Source organism: Schistocerca nitens, chromosome 2, assembly GCF_023898315.1.
Source record: "Schistocerca nitens isolate TAMUIC-IGC-003100 chromosome 2, iqSchNite1.1, whole genome shotgun sequence".
In the NCBI taxonomy this organism is placed as follows: Eukaryota; Metazoa; Arthropoda; class Insecta; order Orthoptera; family Acrididae; genus Schistocerca; species Schistocerca nitens.
This window is the reverse complement of record NC_064615.1, coordinates 641,617,186-641,639,046: the sequence shown is the minus strand read 5'-3', so window position 1 is coordinate 641,639,046 and position 21,861 is coordinate 641,617,186. Positions and strand designations below refer to the sequence as shown.

Genomic DNA, 21,861 nt, shown 5'->3' with positions numbered 1-21,861 from the left:
ATATGACATCAGAGAGTGAAAGTATGCAAAGTATGTTAGCTTACTAATTTCTGTATCCTCAAAATTGGCAATTATTCTGATCGCAAAAGTTGCTGAACCTAGTCACCTTAGGAGATCCACAATATGAATTTTCCAATTACGATTCTCATCTATATGTACATCCAAAAACTTAGTATGCTCTACCCTGTCTACTGACTTCTGTTGATGTGTTATATTTATTGAAGGAACCATACTTTTTGCAGCAGAAAATTGGATGTACTGTGTTTTTTTCAGTTTAGAGCAAGCCCATTTGCAGAATACCAATTAATGACTTTTCCAAAGACCTTATTTGTATCATTTTTAATTGGGCTTTCTTTTACTGGACTAATAATGATGCTTGTATCATCAGCAAACAGTGTCAGTTCTGCTTCCTGTTTCAGATAGGAAGGGAGGTCATTCACATATATCAAGAACAGAAGGGGACCCATGATTGAACCCTGTGGAACACCTAATGTATCATTAAATGCAGTGGCAAACTTATTTAAATCACTTGACCCATATAAAGAAACTATATGCTTCCTGTTCTGTAGGTATGACTTAAACCACTCATATGCTATTCCATTTATACCATAGGATTGTAATTTCTGTAACATAATGTCATGGTTCACACAATCAAATGCTTTGGACAAGTCACAGAATATTCCTATTGCTGACACTTTACTATTTATAGACTGTTATGTGGACAGTGAAATTGTATATTGCTGTCTCAGTGGAACAGCATTTTTGAAATCCGAACTGTGATTTACTAAGTATCCCTTACTGTTGGCTAACCACTCTTGAGTACATTAGTTTCTCGAAGATTTTTGAGAATGTTGTAAGCAAGGATACTGGCCGATAATTATTGGCATCTGTGGTGTCCCCCTTTTTGTAGAGAGGCCTGACAATGGCATACTTTAACCTGTCTGGGAAAATACCTTGAGTTAGTGATGCATTACATATGTGATTCAGAACATCAGCTGTAATTGCTCCACATTGCTTTAATATCTTATTAGAGATGTCATCTACTCCAACAGAACATTTATTTTTCAGAGATTTAATAATTTTGCTTATTTCACAAGAGGTTGTTAGGTGAAACTTAATCTGACTAAATTTTTTCAACACAGACTCTTCCATGTACTGCCTAACTCTTTCTTTGGAACTGTTCTCACCAATTTTTTCTCCTACACGTAAGCAATGATTGTTAAATACATTAGCTACTTGTGTACTATTGGTTAGGATGGTCTTGTTCTCTTTAAGAGTATTACTATCTACCCCAGTGGTTACTTTTCCTGTCTCCCTTCTAACAACATTCCATATGGATTTGATTTTATTGCTGGAGTTGTTAATTTCTTCTCTAACATACATATTTCTTGATTTCCTTACAACTTTTCTCAGTATGTTATAATAATTTTTATAGTGTAAAACTACTTCTGGACCTTTACTAGTTCTTGCTGTCTCATACAGTTTTCTTTTTATTTCTGAAGACCCTCTAATTCAGAGAAAGCTTCAGAAATGTTAATTGGGGAGATGTATATAATGAGCCAAATGCTAATGATAAGTGCAAAATATTTCTTGATAAATTTATATCCCTCTTTGAACATTGTTTCCCAAAAAAAAAATTACTAAGTGTAACACCACACACTTTTCAAAGAAACCTTGGATTACGGTTTGTGTGTGTTCATCTAAACACACTAATAGCTCATCTACTTTATTTTTTATTCCCCTGATATTTTGATGAAGTAAGTTGATACTGCCCTTAGCTTTACCCCTATTTACTGTAGATGAAGTTTCTTGATTGTCATCTGTCTGGACTTTGGCTCTCAGAATTATGTTAAGTGTATACTTTATTGATTTTATTAACCCTTGAGCAGGCGCGCCTACATATAAAGTGCGCCAACCACAAATAACATTGTCTTGTACTATTCAACTGTTGTTTTAAAATTGTGAGCCCATATCTATTCTTTCATTATTGCTTCAGCTAAAAAAATGCTAAGTCGTGTCGTCTTATGTTCAATTGAGCAGCAGTAATGTAAAATAAACAGCGAGATAGGCAACAAAAAATGTATGATCCATGCAAGAAAATTCCCGATTCCAAGCTAGCAGCACAATCCCACATAGAAGCAGTAGTCTACAAGATAATTAGCAATCAAATAAATGGTTGGCTGCAATCTGATGCAACTGTGCTGTTTAACACTTCGAGTGTGTCATTACCATGGGGTAACACCTGTATGCAGCATCAGAATGATGTAATGAAAGTTTATTTTATTATTGTTTAATTAAACAGTGATTTAGCTCATATAATGTAACAGGGTGTATACGCTGACAAGGAAAAAAAAATCCCGGATTTTTCCCGCATTTCCCGGTTAAAGACACACTTTCTCCCAGGTGAAAAAACACTTTTTCCATGTTATGTGACAGTATACTTTCTATAGGAACTGTAAAACTTATCAATCCTTTGTATGGTTATGGTTTTATACAGCGGTGTAGAATTTCCGAGCACTTTAGAAAACGAAACTAACGGGGAAAAAACACATTTTGGATAGATCTTTGATATGCAGTAACATGTATGCTGCATATTTTCATATTATTTAAATTTGAATTCCACTAAACACCGCATGCTACTTTCTGAAGCATCAAAATCGAGATTGTGATGCCCTTTGTAAGCCAGTCATAGCTCATTTCACGTGATCTCACTGGCCGATGACAGTTGATATTCAGAGCATTGGACACGTGATGCAGTCAGCCAATAGCAACATCACTGTCAAGTAGTGTGAACACATCAATAGGACAAGTTACGGTTTAAATTAATATAGATAATGTTGCTACAAGAACAGCAAAGCTTTCACATATAATATTGGCCTTGAAGATTAATAAGGTGCAAGAGAAGCTAAGCTTTCACAAATGATGTTGATCTTTTTTGCACGTGTTACATACACAAACGTGTATGTAAAATTTTTAATAGCGACATAAATGTCTAATCTTCTGGGCTCGAAATTCTTCTAACTGGCTTGTCATCATAGAGTTGATTTTTAAATGAGAGTCAAACGCTCTGATGTAAGAAATTCATTGTACATTCTCGCAAATAGTTCATCATGTGTAAAATGAAATTTGCTTTGAAAGTAACGCTTTTCAAACAACCATTCGCAATATTTTCCTGCGACCTGCTAGAAACAGGTTTGTTCCAGCAGTTGTCAGAGCGCTAGATAGGCATCATTGGGCTTGGGTAGCGACGATGATGCGGGAAGCCCGTATGTTCGTATGTGTAAAACATTAATAGATCTTACATTACGTCATAAAAGAAATAGGACATCAGAGGCTACTCCAAAAGCATCAGAATTTTGTAAACCAACTAAAATGCATGATCTGGCTTAAAGTGCACATTTATATATCCAGATTCCCAATGAAGTAGGCCTCGACAATGAAGTAGGCTTTTCAGCGTGCTTTTCGGGATGTAAATTTTCTCATGTTTGGTACCAGAAACTGAAAATGTGCACTTGAAATGCTGTGAACAGTTGAAACTAGCCAGTAGTGTCGAATTAAAAACTTCATTTCAAATAAATTGATGCCTCAGTGGAAAAGATTAATAAAAGCCAAATTTCTGTAGCAAACCAACAAAAATACTTCATTGTCCTGCAAGGTGATTAATGCAAATAACACATTTTAGCCTTCTGAAATTATGTGAATGTACTTTAATTCACTAGACAGCTACAGGCAACATAAATCTGTTCTGTTTTTATTTGATGTGAGAGCAGTAAACAAAGAGGAAACAGCAAAGTTACTAAACGTAAACACGGGTCAGGTGGGGATGACCCACCTCCCCACTAAAGCTCAGATTGCTCTGTGCATCAGCCCTGGATTTACAGTATTTCTGAACTGGGGCAGTACTATATAGTGCCCCTACCCCCTCCTGCGAGCGTTTGACATAGGACTTCTCACAAATATGTTCATTTTGTAGCACACATCTTTCTGAAGAGTCTGAGAGATAAAACATATATATTCAAGGACATGTCTTAGGTGTGCCAAAGTGCAGCGCCATGCCTCTTCACACAGTATTATTCCATTGAATGTCACTGAATTTTGTTCTGTGGAATTCAAATGTATATATTTTGTAATAGATGCCATCAAACTATATTCAGGACAGGTTCGACATCCTACCCCTCTTAAAAAAAAACCTCACAATAAGTTTTGGATGGCATGATTTGTAACCGGGAGAACAAGAACTCTTCAGAAAATTTGCACTCTTTATTACCTATTAGCTAATAACTTGCTGTTTTGTGTGAGATAAAATTAAATATAGGATACATAAAAACAGTAAAGGCAAGAAACACGCAAGACAGTATACATTTCTTCAATCCTCAGGTCCTAGCTATTTTTTCTCTCTATCTTGCTACAAGCGTACATGGTGTGCTTTCCTTTTGCGAAAGAATCTATTACCTCATCAAAGTTCGTCAAATGTTTTGCTACATGAAAAATCAAAATGTTGTTATCTAATACTGAAAAGCTGTTAATACACATAGTACCCATGACTGTTGTGGTTTCTCAATCCAATTTTGTCAATTTTGTCACTGTCTGCTAGATAAAACAAATAGGCCTTTCTAATATTGCAGCCCTTATAACATACATCAAATTAACGAGACTGCTTTGGCACAAATGGTCATTTTTTATAACACGACAAAATATAATTCAGGTAGTACCAATATCAAACACCCCCCCCCCCCCTTTCCGCCCCCTAGATCCAGGCCTGCTGTGCATGGTCGCATCTGGCAGCTTGGGCGCACTAGTAAAATTTTTCCGGGAAGCATCTGTCAGTTTGCTGCTACTGCTTGTACAGCTAACAGCCACACTTCTGTATCCAGAAGCAGGTGAAGGTACTACTCATACGCAACTCAACAGCGCATGCGGAAGAGCGCGTTCGCAACTGCTCAAACGACTCTAAGGTAAACAGTTGTGACATCACGCTCATTGGAGGCAATTTGTTGTTACAAAGTGTTGCATAATCTTTCTAACGCCTTTGACACATTTTGCTGTTGGCAGACACTTGTATGTGTTCTATGCTTTGTTGTATATGCGCATTTCCTTTGAAATTTAAGTTTTATTTTTTTCTCTCGTTCATGTTTTATTGCTGCAATATTATTCTGCGGTAGCGAGATACAGTACTGTCCTTTGTTTTTTAGAGCATCGGTTCTTACCAATCAAAATTACAAAAATGTAACTGAAAACTAAAACAATGAAAAATTCATGGAATTCTAAAAAATTCCCGGGGTTTTCCTGGTTTTCTCCTGGATGAAAAAATTCCCAGGTTTTTCCCAGATCTCCCGGTTGTCCCGGGTCGTATACACCCAGTGTAAGTTTATTTTATCATTGTTTAATAAAACTGTTATTTTGCTCATACACGTTTACCTTTATTACATAAAGACAGCTATTCTTTACCTGTGTACATAGTATGCCACAAACCCACTCATGTTAGAAAAAGGCAACGCATCCTTTGGAGGGTTAAAGCATATTGTAAACATGGGACCAGTTAGCAATACATGAGGAATAAGATGATGTGTGTCACGAACTCATTTGGGTAGGGAGAGGGTATGAGTTTTAAGCCTAAATTAACATAACAAGCAGGTGGAATAATATTTAAAGTCAATAATAGAGAAAATAGTTGTTATAAACCAACAAAATAAAAAAAAATATGAAAAAGAGAGAAGGATGTAACACAAAATATATCTATACCTGGTAGGATAACTATATTTTTCCACCAAATATCTTGATAAAGATTCAAGAATTGGCTGAGAGTGCAGTGCAACAAACTGATCCCTGCAAATCTGAAACAGAAAAGTATAATTTAAGACATGAAATTATTGGGAAAATTAATGAGACAGAGTCCTACAATAATTTTGTTACAATAGCTGCATTAACTGAGAGTGTTAATGAAAGAAATAGAAAAAGTCTGTTGTTCAAAAAGGTCTCTCATTTCTCAAAGGTCTCCTCTTTCACAGAACAGTAGTTGGGCAGAAAATGTAGCTGGGCAGAAAATGTACACACTGTTTTACAAAACAATCACCTTTTCAAATAAATAATAATTACTGTGGCTAATAGTAAATATCAAGTTTAGTTTTTTATCAATATTTTATACCATCTCTATGACATAAACCAGTCATAATAAGTTTTGCACTTTATGTTTAAAAAGTTCAGTAGAGAGCACTGCCTAGAATCGTGAATGGGACAATGCAGCTTGTGTACTGTAAAGTCTGTCGACGTGCCTCAAATGATCATTTCATGCACAGACCATTTGTTCCTTGTAACTTTACAGCAAGAAATGTTTGAACAAGGAGTTGCATAATGAATTGGCATATGCCACTGCAATGTCTTTCAAACATTCAATCATTACTGTGAGAGACAAAACACTGAAGAACTGCTTCATAATGGTTACCCACTGATGACAGCTACCTACAAATTTTGGCTCTTAAGTAACCTGAGAAGAATACAACAGTCCTGGATGTTGTCTAATTAGACCCAGACGGAGTGCAACTCTCTCCAAAATAACACTTAGGAGCCGGCCGGAGTGGCCGCGCGGTTCTAGGCGCTACAGTCTGGAGCCGAGCGACCACTACGGTCGAAGGTTCGAATCCTGCCTCGGGCATGGATGTGTGTGATGTCCTTAGCTTAGTTAGGTTTAATTAGTTCTAATTTCTAGGTGACTGATGACCTCAGAAGTTAAGTCGCATAGTGCTCAGAGCCATTTGAACCATTTAACACTTAGGCCTCTAAGCATTACTTACAAACAATAGCACGGATCCCTTAGCAATGTAGGGTGAACATCATCATGAACAGTATTCTACCTCAGCTCCATTGGTTGCTTAAGGCATAGATCATAAGCACTGACACTTCATTACATAGCCAAACATGTATAAAAATGTTCTATTTTATTTTTGTGGATTTATTTTTTTATACTAACAACAAATTATTCTTACTTTGTTACTACACTGGTTATTGTGCATGTTACCTAGTACAAATATTAATACACAAATAAAATATAGTCAACACACTGTGTCAGTCGCTCCTTAGCTAAGTTGATTATGTGTATTGATGGCAGTGTCATCGTCGATATTGACACGACCACCACCCCACCAGATAACCTTCATTCTATATATGTCTTAGATTGCATTTGTAATATGCCCATAAGATATATATTTGGCAGATACGTGATGCACGGTGGCAGCATACAGCAATGTTTCTTCTCTGTTACACAAGTAACATGTTACCACACAATCTTCTTGTCTCGCAAGTGTGTCAACAACACACCACATGTCTATGTGACACATGCAGTCTCCGATTAAACAGAATAATATTCACCGGATGGTGATGATATGATCATCGAATTTTGTAACTGTTTTCTAAACTGTAAATCTTATCTGGAAATAAAAACTTAAAAATCACCATATGAAAATGTGGAAAATGAAGGCCTTCCACTGTGTGAATTATAAGATCTGCCCAGATAAACAGAGGTTTCATGAAGTTTACAGTAGAGCCAACCAACGCTTATCATCATATGAAAAAAAAAGAATGTCTGCTTCTGTAGCTGAATAGTCAACATGGCTGACTGCCAGGCAGAGGACCCAGATTCAGTTCCCAGTACTGCCAAGAATTTTTCCTTGATAGGAGGGCTGGAATGGGGTCTACATGCCAACTGAAAAGCTATCTGAATGAGAAGTAGCGGCTCCCAGGTTTGCAAAACTGCCAATGGCCAGAAGGATAGTGTGCTGACCCCACATCTCTCCTTATCGCATCCAAATTACACCACTGGCTGAGAATGCTACAGCAGTCTATCGGACCCAACTGACCGGTCTCAGGCCAGAATGATGGGGCTTGATAATTTGGAAGAATGAAGAAAGTTGCACTAAATAATTCAACCAATGTAAGCAGGTGAGATTGTTCTGTCATGGGGGGAGATCACATATGGGACTCCACAAGGATCCATCTATTTATCCGACAGAAGTAGTATGCACTTTAGCTGCCTACTTCAATTTTTAGAAACAAGAAGGAATTGGAAAATTATTGAGTCTGTAAACTCTGGAGAAAAAACATTGTACTGATGACGGAATTACCAGGACAGATTCATTTGTTTAAGATATGACACATTATCATGTTCATGATTATCATCACAGAATGGAACATCTGATACTCAGCTAATTATCGACTTCCCTTTAGGAGACGGGCCATTCTGAAGATAAATCATTATTTACAGACCTGCAAAACATGGTGTTCCACTAGGGTCACTCCAAGGTCTGTAAGCTTTTTATGGAGAGAGAGAATATAGCTGTGTGGTTATGCCAGTTTTAAGACAGGTCTGTGGAGGTAATTATCAAGACAGACATGTGGTTTGATCAAATTGGGTGACTTCTAGCCACATATTCAAGCAAGCCTGAACAGATGACACAACTGAAGGAATAACTGCAAGGGAGATAGAGTTATCATTTTGCTTGCACGCATGTATGCACATCACAAGATTTTCTCTGAAACTCTGTCTTATAATTTAAATCATAGAAGTCAGGAGATTATCATGAAGAAATGATTCATAATGCACTTACCGAGTATTCATAGATACTCATAGACCAGCTAATACCAAAATTGGGAAAACTGCTAACACTTGTTCTTGACCTGCATTTGGGAAGTAAGTGATTGAAACCTGCATCCAACCATCCTGATTTAGGTTTTGTGCGACTTCCCTAAATTGCTTCAGGTAAATGCCGGGATGTTTCCTTTGAAAGAACACAGCTGACTTCCTTCCCCATGCTTACCCAATCTGATGGGGCCGATGACCTTGCTGTTTGGTCTCCTCCTCCAAATCAATCAACCAACCAACCAATATTTCTTACCCCTCTATTGTTATTGACAATGTTCCTATCATGGCATCAGGGTCACAATGCCAAACTAAGTCATAATCTTAAAAAGATGTAGCTTGTGAACCTAGTATCTCTCTGTAAACCGTGGTTCTCTATTTACAAAACAGCTGAGCAAACCATATGGGTATACTGTCACTAGGCTGCCACCTTATTACTGCAATATCAACCCAATAGAAATGATATGGGCCAAGGTTGAATTTTACGTTGCCAGAATAATAATAACTTTATTCTATCTGTGACTGAAGCACCAAATAATGAAGCTCTGAAGACTGCAAGAAAGCTGTCAACCATATGTAGCATACCATATAGCACAACATTGCAAATGGGGTTTCCAATTGGAAGTTATGAAATACCGGCCTGTCCTACCCCTGCAGCAAGGAGGTGGGGTCCCACGTGCAACTGGATATTCAAGGGCCATTGAGTATCATGCTGTAAATTACGATGGTATGTCCCTTCCCATTCCTCCAATTACAGAGACATCTGTGGCGAAAAGAAAAAAATGTTTCAGACAAAATGTCAAAATGTATGTAGATTCTGCTGCAGAATTGTAATCTGCTATTAAAAAGGGGGGAGGGGTTCCCATTGAAGATTTCAAAGTTGCCTCCTGTCACCTGCGCACAGGGTGGAGCGGTGGGGCGGAGGGTCGAGTGTGCTATTGTTGGATGTCCCCCTCTGAGATGAAAAAAATTGAATTATAATCTTTTTTTTTTATCTGATGTATAGTTTTTGAGATATTTCAACGTCTTCAGTTAAAATGAACACCCTGTTTAATAAATAACATTGAAAGGTCAGCTGCTGGTGTTCGATTTTATTCCATTAATGGTCATTTTGTAAATTGGCAGTCATGGATCAGTGTGGCTTCTCAACACTTACGATGTCTGATGGAGTATGTGTTATGGTGTGCATTCAGTCATAGAAGCAAAAAAAGGACACTACATGTTACTATCGCTAATTCAATTGCTCATGAGCAACTGAATAAGTGACATCTACAAAGCAAGAAGCTATAAAATCAATCTCTCTCTCTCTCTCTCTCTCTCTCTCTCTCTCTCTCTCACACACACACACACACACACACACACACACACACACACACAAACAAACTTTATTCCCTCTATTATTTACATGAGCAAGTTATTTTATACTTACTATTAATGGTATGAGAGGGTGGGCAAAATAAAACTGGCCCATACAGTATTTATAAGACTGCCATAAATTAGATCCCTGTGACTCTTGTTAATGAACAAGAAAACTGTCCATCACAGAAAATGCTGGAAATGCAATTTCAGTGCACCAGTTGTCTGCTGGCACATGTCTGCGCATGCTCATCTCCCACATGCACTGTAACGAGCACTTCGTTGTGTCATTACGTTTAAATGAATGAATGAATGAATGAATGAATGGAGCAGGTAAGTTTACTGACTACTGAATCAACACAAAACAATGCCCACAATAAAATTGCACATGTTAATTGGTGACATTTATGCAAAGCACATCTGTTAATCTGTTTTTGCAGAACATCCAGTTTGCAATGCAAAACTTTGTGGTAAACTGCCAAGAAACAGGCTCTGTAGCAAATAAAAACTGCAACTATCTGAAAAGGGTTCAAACACAAAAAACATTGCCTGAGTGAAAAAAGGCCTGCAATAAAATTCAATGAAATCTCAACACCGTTTATCTGTACAAGTGGGAATAAAGAGGGTGTCGTATCAAGGCAGTATCAAAAAGGACCTCCTTATAACTTGTATTGTCGTGCACTAGTTAAAGCATACAGATGAACTTTTGCCTGCTGAATTGTCTGGTGGTTTCTGCATAAAGCGGAATCGTGACTTGTGGATCCTCAGTTTTTCATTTCTTTAGATGAGGCCTGGTTCAGCCTGACAGAATACGTGAAGTCATAAAACATGTGCCAATATGCATCATGAAATCCTCATCAGAACAATAAACAGCCACTCCATAGGCTCAAGGTTGGTGTTTACTGCGCAATGTCTGGTGTTCAAATCATAAAAAGATTCTTTCACCAAACAGTTAATGCTAACTAGTTTGTCCAGAAACTGCTTAATCCAAGTGTGGGTCAACTTGCAGAAGACCAATAATTGTATGGATATGATTTTCAGCATAACATAACAACAGCACATACTGCCTTAACAACCTTGTCATGAGTGTGTGAAGTAAGGAGAGGACAATCAGCAGAGGCAGCACAATCTCTTGGCCGCCTCTATCAATGATCTCTCTCTCTCTCTGTGATTTTTACCTGTGGGGCAAATTGAAGACTCAGTTGTACTCAAGTCATCCTCACACACTTGAAGAGCTACAACAACATTGAAAATGCAACTGCTGGTATCCCTCATGCAGAACTGCTACATGTGTCTCAAAATTTGACAAATTAAGCACAGCACAGTATGGTGGCCATTTCCAGCATCTTCTGTGATGTTCATTAACAAGGGTCAAACCCATGTCAGTCTTATTATAATTTTTTTCCAGGTCAGTTTTATTTTGCTCACCCTGTGTACATGGTATACTACAAAGAGAAAATTTGTGAAGAATGGAGAGGGAGGGGGGAAGCTTTTAATTACACTGTGTGCGCACTAAAGGACAGGAACTAGGATAGAAACCAATATAGCCACACAACTGCTATTACCCATACGGTAAAAATCTTGATAAATCACTTTATGGTGAGCAAATATATATGGGCTGCTCACCAACCTGCATTCAATGTGGTAAGTCAAAGACTGCTCCACTCTGGTGTAAATGTATTAAGAATACAAGGACAGACCGATTGACTGCCAAATGATGATACTGACTGGAGACTTGAGGACTCTGCGCACATGGTTAACAAGCAAACTGATCATGTTGATCTCAGGCTCTGACGCTAAGAAACATTGAGATCTGAGCTGACACTGTTGTCAGCATTGCTTTGGCATGGTTTACCGCTGTTCACACATTTCACCCAATGCTTTGTGTCCTTTACAGGGTTGTAGAAGACTCACTGACAAGTGAGAGTTCATGAAATTTTAGTATTTTGGTTCAATGGAAAACATGGCATAAAGTTTCAACTAAAAAAATAATATGTAGTTAATATTTTGGTTGCTTGCAGGTATATGTGACTGGTCCTGGTACATAGTCCTGTGCCACAGTACCATAGTGTAGAAAATGATGCACTAGAACTGTATGGGAATAATGCAGCATTATATGACATAGTGGTTAAGTGATAAGGATGCTTCCAGTGTGATCAAACAAGTCTGAGTGACAAACTGAACTGGCAGATCATCCCTTTGTGAAGAACCGAGAATTTCAAGTAAAAGGAGGCACTGGTGGTTAAAGACCAGTGCACCATAACTGATATGAAAAAATGTGAAAATCGGTCCTGAATTAGTTTTCAACATCTTACACAACATTTTAAATAGGACAAAGGTCTTCGGATGGGTTTCCCGATTGCTCACAACCATTCAAAATGCCTTCTGAACTGATGCAGCAGTGAAAATGTTAGGCCAATCCAGACGACTTCTTTAGCCACCTAATCACTGTGGATGAGTACTGGTGTATTGCTATGACCGTAAGACAAAGGAGCAATGCAAGCACTGGAAACGAGGATTCATCATTGTCAATACGAGTAATGAAGCAACCACAATCAGGCGAGGTGATGCCAAGGTTGGTTGGTTGGTTTAGGGATGAAAGGGACCAAACTGCAGAGGTCATCGGTCGCGGTGATGCCAAGCATTTTTCAGAATATTGATTATGTGGTGGTAACAGATCGTGCTCGTAAGGGGCAAACTGTCACAGGAGCATACTACCAAAATCTCCTGAAGAGGTCATGGGAGGCCAGCGAGACAAAACCTCACGCGAAACTGCCCATTCATGAAATGTTCCTCCTGTTTCTTTGTCTTAGAGATTCTACAGAGTCTGGTGAAGCCCAGTCACAGCCAAGGCCGAAGTATATGAACTGTTAGCATCGTGTGGTGCATGAGACTAATCATGCCCTGTATTGCTAGGTAGACACCTGCTGATATGTTCATTGGTGGGCCTGGGTAATTTCTAGGCCCTGCTACACATTTGTTATCAGGGCTGCCAGCCTTACTTTGACCTGTGAGATCAGGTTAAATTAGTCATTTTCACTATATCACTATTTACAAAAGACTTCCAAACCAAAACTACACAGGTTCACAATCTACAGCTGAAGATGATAAGGACATACACAAGAACTCCACAGATCAAACTTCCATTCAGGCATTTCCATTGTTTTCTAATATTCCTCGCCAAGCCAGTTGCTCCACACACTGCTAGGCAGCCTCATCCTAAGCAGTCTATGTATGCTCACTAAACATTAACACCCACCAAAAACTAGACAATAAGTTGCTTTCCATGTGTGCAAAAGGGAACAACTTCCAAACACTTTCTGAACTTTCTATACATAGAGAACCACCTTACTGATACATGAATACAAACTTCTGAAATACGCCTCCACACCCCCTCCACTCCAGAGGGATGAAACTTGCCTCCTGCATGCTACCAGGGCCACAAACCGACTTCTCGATTTCGCCAGCTGCTCACAGTCCCACAACATGCTTTCCAAATGCAGAAGTTTTGGTCAATCAACCTCCAGAACAGCAAGTTGGCACTGCTGTAGGTCATTTCCTGCTAATAGTAATGCTCATAGTACTACCTTCTACCATAAACTGCTGCTGCCTGATGACACTTTCAATAGTTTGTTCCCAAAGGGTACATTTTGCATGAAACACTTGCCTTTGAAAACCTCCCAGTCAACAGTTCCTGATTCAAGACACCAGGAAACACACTTCGCCTGCAATAACGACCACCATTCACCAACTGTTGTGGCCCAGAAATGAACCCCTACAGAGCTTCTCATTTTTCAGTGACAGGTAACATTATTGTTAACCAGGATAATGAAAATCTTGGAAGTGAAACATTCATGTAACATGAAGGAACAATAGCAAGATAGATGTTGTTTACCCACGCCATATATACACTTCTCAACTGTTGTTTGAGAACAGAACTTGACGTACAGTCCTATGTTACACAAAACAGTGTTTCCAATACTTGATTTTAAAAAATTAAATAAAGACACAACAATTTAAAAGGTAACAGTTACAGTACTTCTTAAATATAGTTGTCTATATGCCAGGAAAAAAAAATCAACACCATGTAATTGGCTGCTACCATCTACTGCTTCAAAAATGCAATCATTTCTCATAAAGTAACAAAAATTAGTAAATAAAAAAAAATACTCAACCATCTAACATGTTATGAATATAACTTTGCAGCCCTCCACAAGAAAACACCAACCTGACAAAGAAATAAACACAAAAAAACTTACAACTCTCCTAAGCAACAAGAAATAACTGATTTAAATATTAGAATATAAATTTAGAAACAATACATCAGGGTCAATCAGTGCAAAGTAAATAACACGAAAATACACAAAACATATTTCTCCAAACTAAAAAGCCAAAATAAATCTGTTCTGCACCTTTAAATTTTTTGGAATAATGGATTAAATTTACATCACTGTGAGATCAATTCTAGTCTCAGAAGCACTGTAAACAAACACTTCAAGAGCCTAAAATTTAAGAGATCTGCCGGTCCACCACATTATTGGTAACCAAATGCCTATGAAGTGAGCAGGTAAAAACCCAAATAGGATATATTTATAAGAAACTAAATTAAAATGAAGCCTACATAGTCATTCAATAATGGAATCTGATACTGTCGAGTTATCTATTAAAAGCTGAGCATACCTGTATCACAAAGAAAATAAAAATGCTCATTACTGAAAAATCATTCGTCAAGACATAAGAACCCATAGGTCACTGACACAACCATGATATTCGTGATCCACATACATTTTCATTGAATACATTAAGCAAGAAGCATCTCCATGTTTGGAGTGCACATTTGGACACATGTACCACTGATAATAATCACTGCAAACTTGCTGGAAATTCCTATCACTAGGTGGGATCACTGAGGAGGATTCAGGCTGGCACAACATCTGATGTAGTGGAGGTCACATAGACTGTTGGGGAGGATTTGATTCTTCACCCTGCAATTTCATCAATTAACGATGCACCAATGGAAATGGTCCCTCCTCCAGGTCTGTCTGCACTTCATCATTGACTTCATATGCGATCTCTGCTCTGTATGTCGCCTATCTTGTAGATGTGCCACCTAATAGCAGGTTGTGATGTTGTGCACAACTCTACTTCCTGGCAGCTGCTCTCAATAGCCTCAAATCACTGGAAATGTACCAGTTTCTGAATTAAATTTTACTTTCCTCTGGTTCTTAAATTATAAAAAAATTCTCAATCTCCTTCCATTCTTTTTCTTCATCTATTCTTCCTACTACTCTTTCTCCCTGAAATATTTACATTAAGTCCTCTCACACTCGATAACAGGATAACAGTTTTCTCACTCTGCATCTCCCTCTAATTCACTTTTCACTTCTGGCTTCTATAGGGAACTTATTACTGGGAGCTCATTATTAAGTGTCATTGCCAACTGCTCAGCAATATGTGAGTGTGCCACAACATTTTCAAAATCTAATCTCCTCTTTCCAGATGCATCTTCTATTTCAGGTGAAACTGTCTCTTCCTCGGTTTCCAACCTTTTTGTTACTGGAGGCATGGGGCATGGCCATATCCGTTTCTGTGAGGATAAAACGTTATCCATCTCTCAATTATTTTGTGGGAGATCAACATTTGAGTCATGCTCTTGGCAATTTGTCCCATCTATTGAGGTTAAACTTCTGTCTTCTAATTCAACTGCTTCCTGTTCTGTTAGTTCCTTTAGTCTATTTTTACATGCTTGCTGCACTAATCTGAACTTCTCTGCTACCCCTTCACACCATTTGTCCCTTTCTTCCTCCCATTCCTTCATCTTACACTCTTCCTCAGCCTTATTCTTGGCTTCATTCCTTTCATTTTCACCCTCTTTCTGAGCCCTCCTAGTTTCTTTCTTTATCTTTCTTTTCTGCCACTCTCACTTTCTTTACTGCCTCATACTTAGCCAGCAATTTTGCTATTTGATACATTTTTATGTGCACTAAATTTATTTCAATTTCCTTCTTTGTTTCACTCCCCAAACTCAACCAAAATAGATACCACTACTGTTTATTCAAACATTTCTCATTTAAATGGTACACATTTCAAATAAATGTTAGGAGTCCACCCCAATCAAGAGGATACCGCCAACAAAAGCAACCAGGCCCAACACACACACACACACACACACACACACACACACACACACACAAATTCAACTCATACACACATGACTGCAGTCTCTGGCAACTGCGGCCACACACTCTATCTGTGACTTAGCATCTCTGCTTTTCCAACATGTTTGTCTAAGTAGGTAATATCATCATTGAAACCTAAGTGCTTCTATTACTTAGTATTTAGGAGCAAAAACTGACATAACTTATGAATCTGAAGACTGGCGAGTGGATTCGGAAGAGGTACTAAATAATACCAATGGAATATAATTTTACTATTAGAGGAGCTGCAAGAAAATGAAGATCGAACAGAATTTAAATGAGAGTGTCAAAACATAGCAACTATACATCACACCTGGCTGGCAAAATAAACATTGTTGTGCTGTGCAGTGGACTGAACAATAATATCTGTGACGATGTAGTATGTGTCAAACCTCTGATAGGTGCAGACCAAGATGTAATCCTGTCAAGCAAATAAAGTAAGTATCTGTTTACCACACTCTATGAACCATTTATTACATATGGACTCGCACTGGAACCACAGTCCTTACAGTGGTGACTCCGTCTACCACACCACTTAGTGATTTTGTGCAAATCTGCCATGGCAGTTGGGTCCTCAAAAATGCTGCCACTGTTTGCCGCATCACCTCATCTTATCAATGATGGTGTTGAGGATATTTCTCATACAGTGCCACGATGTGATACGAACATTGCATGTGACAATATACAAGGTAACATTTGACCTGGACTAGAGGAACATCAGCGCAGTGATTTAGACAGAATCAATGCTGGGTGGAGTATCGAATAATGGCGCCCTGTTTATCTTACAACTGTTATCTCATATATGCTTAGTTTCTCCTCTGTTACAGCTCCCGTGCCAACCTGCAGACTTCCAAACCTTTCCATTGTCTTCTAGAGTGATATTCTCCAGCAACAATGCTATACGGAAGTTCTTAACAGCACATTTCCAACATATCAACAGTGGATTCTGTCAAATAATTTTGCCATTATCTCATCTACTGCTTCGATGTACAGACAGCAAATTACAATGGCCAATCCCACCACGGTGTCTGAGTATCATGTCACAACTATTTCTGCAATGTTCATTCTGCTCAAATGTGATCCCAGTGCATTGAGCAGTGACGTCGCGCTTGTTCCAGCTGCACCTCTCGCGACACATACTGTGTTTAACCTAATCACAGCTACACATAATGCCTCTCAGGTGCATTCTCCATACAGTGGTAACATGCTCTGCACACCTGAAATTTTGCAACATTAACCCCTTCAGGTTCCATCTACATTGTGCCAACCCACGTCTGACGTCACATATGCGTCAGCTGCTCCGCACACATTTAACCTCTTGTACGCCGCTCACAGAGATGGAATGCATCTGTTAGATTGACTGGGCATTATACATCCCCTTGCCGCAGTGGATACACCGGTTCCCATGAGATCACCGAAGTTAAGCACTGTCGGGCATGACCGGCACTTGGATGGGTGACCATCAAGGCCGCCATGCACTGTTGCCATTTTTCGGGGTGCACTCAGCCTCGTGATGCCAATTGAGGAGCTACTCGACCGAATAGTAGCGGCTCCGGTCAAGGAAAACCATCTTAACGACCGGGAGAGCGGTGTGCTGATCACACGCCCCTCCTATCCGCATCCTCACCTGAGGATAACACGGCGGTCGGATGGTCCCGATGGGCCACTTGTGGCCTGAAGATGGAGTGCTTTTCTTTTTTATTTCTTCTTTATTATACATTCCCTGCCAGCAGCATTGGTTGTTGAGCCACACAACACCGTGCTTCTGCAACTGCCTCATCAGTATGGTACATCGCCCACAGTCTATGCTCCATACGACAAGACGTCCATGCCATCATGTGTTTCAGTGTTGCTGCCAGACAGGAACAGGAATGGACAGTCTCCACACCATCCGGCCTCGTTTTAAGCTGTCCCCATTCCGTACTGACCTCCCAGCAGTATGGTTCGCTCTATTCGAGTGCTTGATGCCTGCCCATGGGATCGTTGATCCTAATGGAATATTTATGACCTTACTCAGCCACCTCGACAATGACTAGAACATAATCTGCAACCTACTCCTGGCAGTACCCAGCCACAAGTAGAAGACGACTAAGGCTTTGCTGCTTCATCGCCTCTACACTGCCTGGAACAGCATCTACACATAGTTATGCATGAAGAAACCATCAGAGACAGCCCGCTATCCTCTCTCTGGCAATGCCTATGGACACAGACTGATCCTATGCTATATGTCATCACATGCTCTGGACACAGTGGGTATTGAAACTTCCCACACACATCCAGACCACAATGTCTAGCACAAGGATTACCCCTTGATGCCAGACTTCACCTTGCAGACCGAATTCATACTCTGGTGCAGTATCATACTATCATCAACAGCTATTCCGATGGCAGCAAGGCCATCGCCCTGCTCGGCTATGAGGTGACCGCGGCTAATCGACTACTGCCGAGCTGGCCAGAGATCCCCCCACTCGCTGCCAGCCGCCATGACTGCCTCCATTTTGCGCAGCTGAAACACTTCCGAGCTCAGCTGAATCTGGCCGATTAAGGACCAAGCCCCTTCTCACCACCACTCCATGCGACTTTCATAGTGCCGACAGACAACAATCGCTGAACAATACAGCAAATGTGCTCATCTCCCCAGCCCACTGCCCCATAGCACATTTTAGACACAGATGCAACTTCAAAGAACAATGCCACCTGCCTCCGCACCTTCGACGGCCGAGCGATACTGTTGGTTCCATAGCAGATTCGGACAGGAGACTAAACACTGCAGAGAGCCTTGTGCCTACCAAAACAAAGCACAGTGGCCTGCCGTAGTATGTGCACCACTCCACTCTACAACCAGAGGACGCCTTAATCAACTGCACCTGTACAAGTCTGCCACCTCACATTGTCCTTCCGGCAGCTCACGCTTATTTGTTTAAGGCTGTCTGACGCCAATCTACTTCCTTGTCGGTACGGGCACTGTCAGCACCCTTCTGCCATCTCAAGTGCAAACTACTCTCTTGCCATCATCGCCCCAATTACGTGCCACAAACAACACTGTCATCGCAGTTGCCAACACCACCTCAATCACAATGGACTTGGGGGGTGGAGAGTCACATGCACTGGACCTTCCTTGTCATCAAGACGGTCAAGCCGGCCCCAGTACAAGACTTTCTGTGTCACTATTACCTGCTTCCTGACCTCGTCCACGGTTTTTTATTACGCCGTGATTATCAACACCCATTCATTGGAGTTATCAGCAAAGTTCTCCCTGAAGATTCCTGTCTAGCTACCACACGGAACAGCTACTTCCCACTATGGGCACGCCCTCCAGCCTCCTGCCCACCTCAAGAGACTATGAGATCTCTGGCATCACTGTGCCCATTGCCCTACCACAGATCAACGCTGACACCTCACTTCCTCGCAATACTTCCCCTTCACCTGTGTTCCACACTATGGGTGAAAGGGGTTGGGGAGAGGTTCCTTGGTGACAAAGCAACTATACATCACCTCTGACTTACAAAATAAACATCTCTGTCCTGTGCAGTAGAGTGAACAATAATATCCTTGACGGTTTAGTATGTGTCAAACCTCTGACTGGTAAAGAGTACAATGTAACTCTGCCCAGCAAATAAAGTAAGGATCTGTCTACCACACTCCATGTACCATTTAATACGTATGCACTCCCACTGGTACCACATTTTTTACAGGAGCATTCTTTACACAACAGAGGACCACAGCACACAGGAATTCAAAAGTGTAGGTTTTATTATAAATATAAAAATTAATAACAACATTAAAGGTACAGACAGGATCTCGGATAGAATAGCAAGGCTTGTTCCCAAAATACACCAAATATATTAGACAGAAATCTTTCCAAGTCAATGCTCCAATAAGCTTATATTACGATGAGATCAGAGATTACTTTTAATTCTTACAGGAGCTGATAAATGACAGCAAATTGCACTACAAGATTAAATTGAGGCTTTTAATGCAAAAGTAGGGTAAAACTAAAGAACAATGGAAAACTTCTGACATGATAATGTAAATACCAGAGTTTGTATGTTAAAAGAATTTTCCAATAAGCACTTTTTTTTTCAAGAAGAAAGCAAAAGGAAAATGGACTTGGCAAGGATCAAATGGAGCTAAAAATCACATTTTATGAAAGAATAATGAATTTTTTGCATGATGTTAAGGTCACTTTAGAGTTTTAAATGGTCGTAGACCCGTAATATGCAGAGTAAAAATAGATATGAAGTTAGAAAGAAACAGATTCATTAGGTCAGAAGTTGGAATCTAGATTATATGACACTGAGGAGGTGTATGTGTAAAATAATTTTTCAAATTAATAATGATTGGCAGAGGTGAATGAAGCGACAAGTGACAGAAAAATTCCTAGGACCAACTAAGAATTGAACCTCAGATCTTTGGATTTATATAGTCTGACACTTATCAACCAAGCCACACTCTGGGGTTGTTTACTGATTAAATTAAGCAATAAGATCAGCATCTTAGAAAACAAAAATCTAAAGGCACTGATAACATAAGAAGATGCTGAGTCGTGACTATTTGTTGAGTAGCAACTACTATCCTTTCATAATATTGTTACATTCCATCTTGGATAAAATAAGAAAATATTTAAGCAAGTTACTTGTGCACATAACACAGCTGTTGCAGGTACAAAGGAAACAACTTAAAAAACAAGTCAAATGGATTGAGGAGGACATTAAAGAGGAGGCAGCAGTTCAATGTAAACAATAATGGGAATGTGATAGAATATGCTGGAGAGAGAGAGGAAAAAAAAACTATTTTAAAGTGTTTTAAAAAAGAAGTGAGTGTACAGGTATTTGAAGATATCTTTAAATGCTTTCACAGTTCAAGAGATGAACAAGAAACAGATAAAGTTGGCAATGAAGATAACGACATTCCAGGAGTAATGATGGTTGGGGTGCATACAACTATTTGATGGTAAAAATTAGAGGGAACAGTAATACAAAAAGAGCTTATAAAAACAGTTTCCACAATATTTGCAGATGATGACAATTCTCCAAAATCAGAACAATGCAGTTATTATTCTCCTTCACAGGAAGAGAGACGAACAAGACATAAGACTGCTATAAACATCAGCTACCTCTTCAAAATGTCCATGTTATTTACTACAATTACGACCAAATACTTAAGTGTGGAGAAAGAAAAAGGTCTGGGGTAACCCATGGCAGCAGCTACTTACCTGGCAACGCTATCTTTTCAATAAGTGGTATGAAATGCTTATTAAAAACTTTCTAAAATCATACACATCTGTTACCAATGTATCATTTACTTTTGAAGCTACTTGCTCCGCTTCCTCATCTATGGATCTACTAGTCTCCTACTTTGCTATATCTCATACTGTTCTCATTTCATTGTCTGGTGTGACTATCTTTCTCTTGTAATGAATTTGCTGAACTGATATGTATTGTTTTCAGCATTACCACTCAACACAAGCGACTGCATGTCACAATCTGTTAGGCCACAAACTACTGGTTAAATTTTGTTCATTAGACATTTCTATAAATATATTATCAATAACGGTTTTTGGGCAATTAGCTACACAGTTAAGAATTTTACAGCAGGAGTTAAGTTGAATGGTAATGTTAACAATTGCAATACAATCTCACTGGAGGAGTTTTTAAGAAAACCTGCAGTACAATC

General features: G+C 39.3%; 1 protein-coding gene across 1 annotated transcript in view; it reads right to left on the bottom strand.

The window, feature by feature from the left end:
- The window catches only part of LOC126236756 (DNA-directed RNA polymerase, mitochondrial), a 295,970-nt gene that overhangs the window by 7,710 nt on the left and 266,399 nt on the right, over window positions 1-21,861 (bottom strand). Inside the window, exon 23 of the mRNA XM_049946296.1 lies at window positions 5,743-5,834. Coding sequence (XP_049802253.1) covers window positions 5,743-5,834 — 92 coding nt within the window. The remainder of the gene's footprint in view (window positions 1-5,742; window positions 5,835-21,861) is intronic.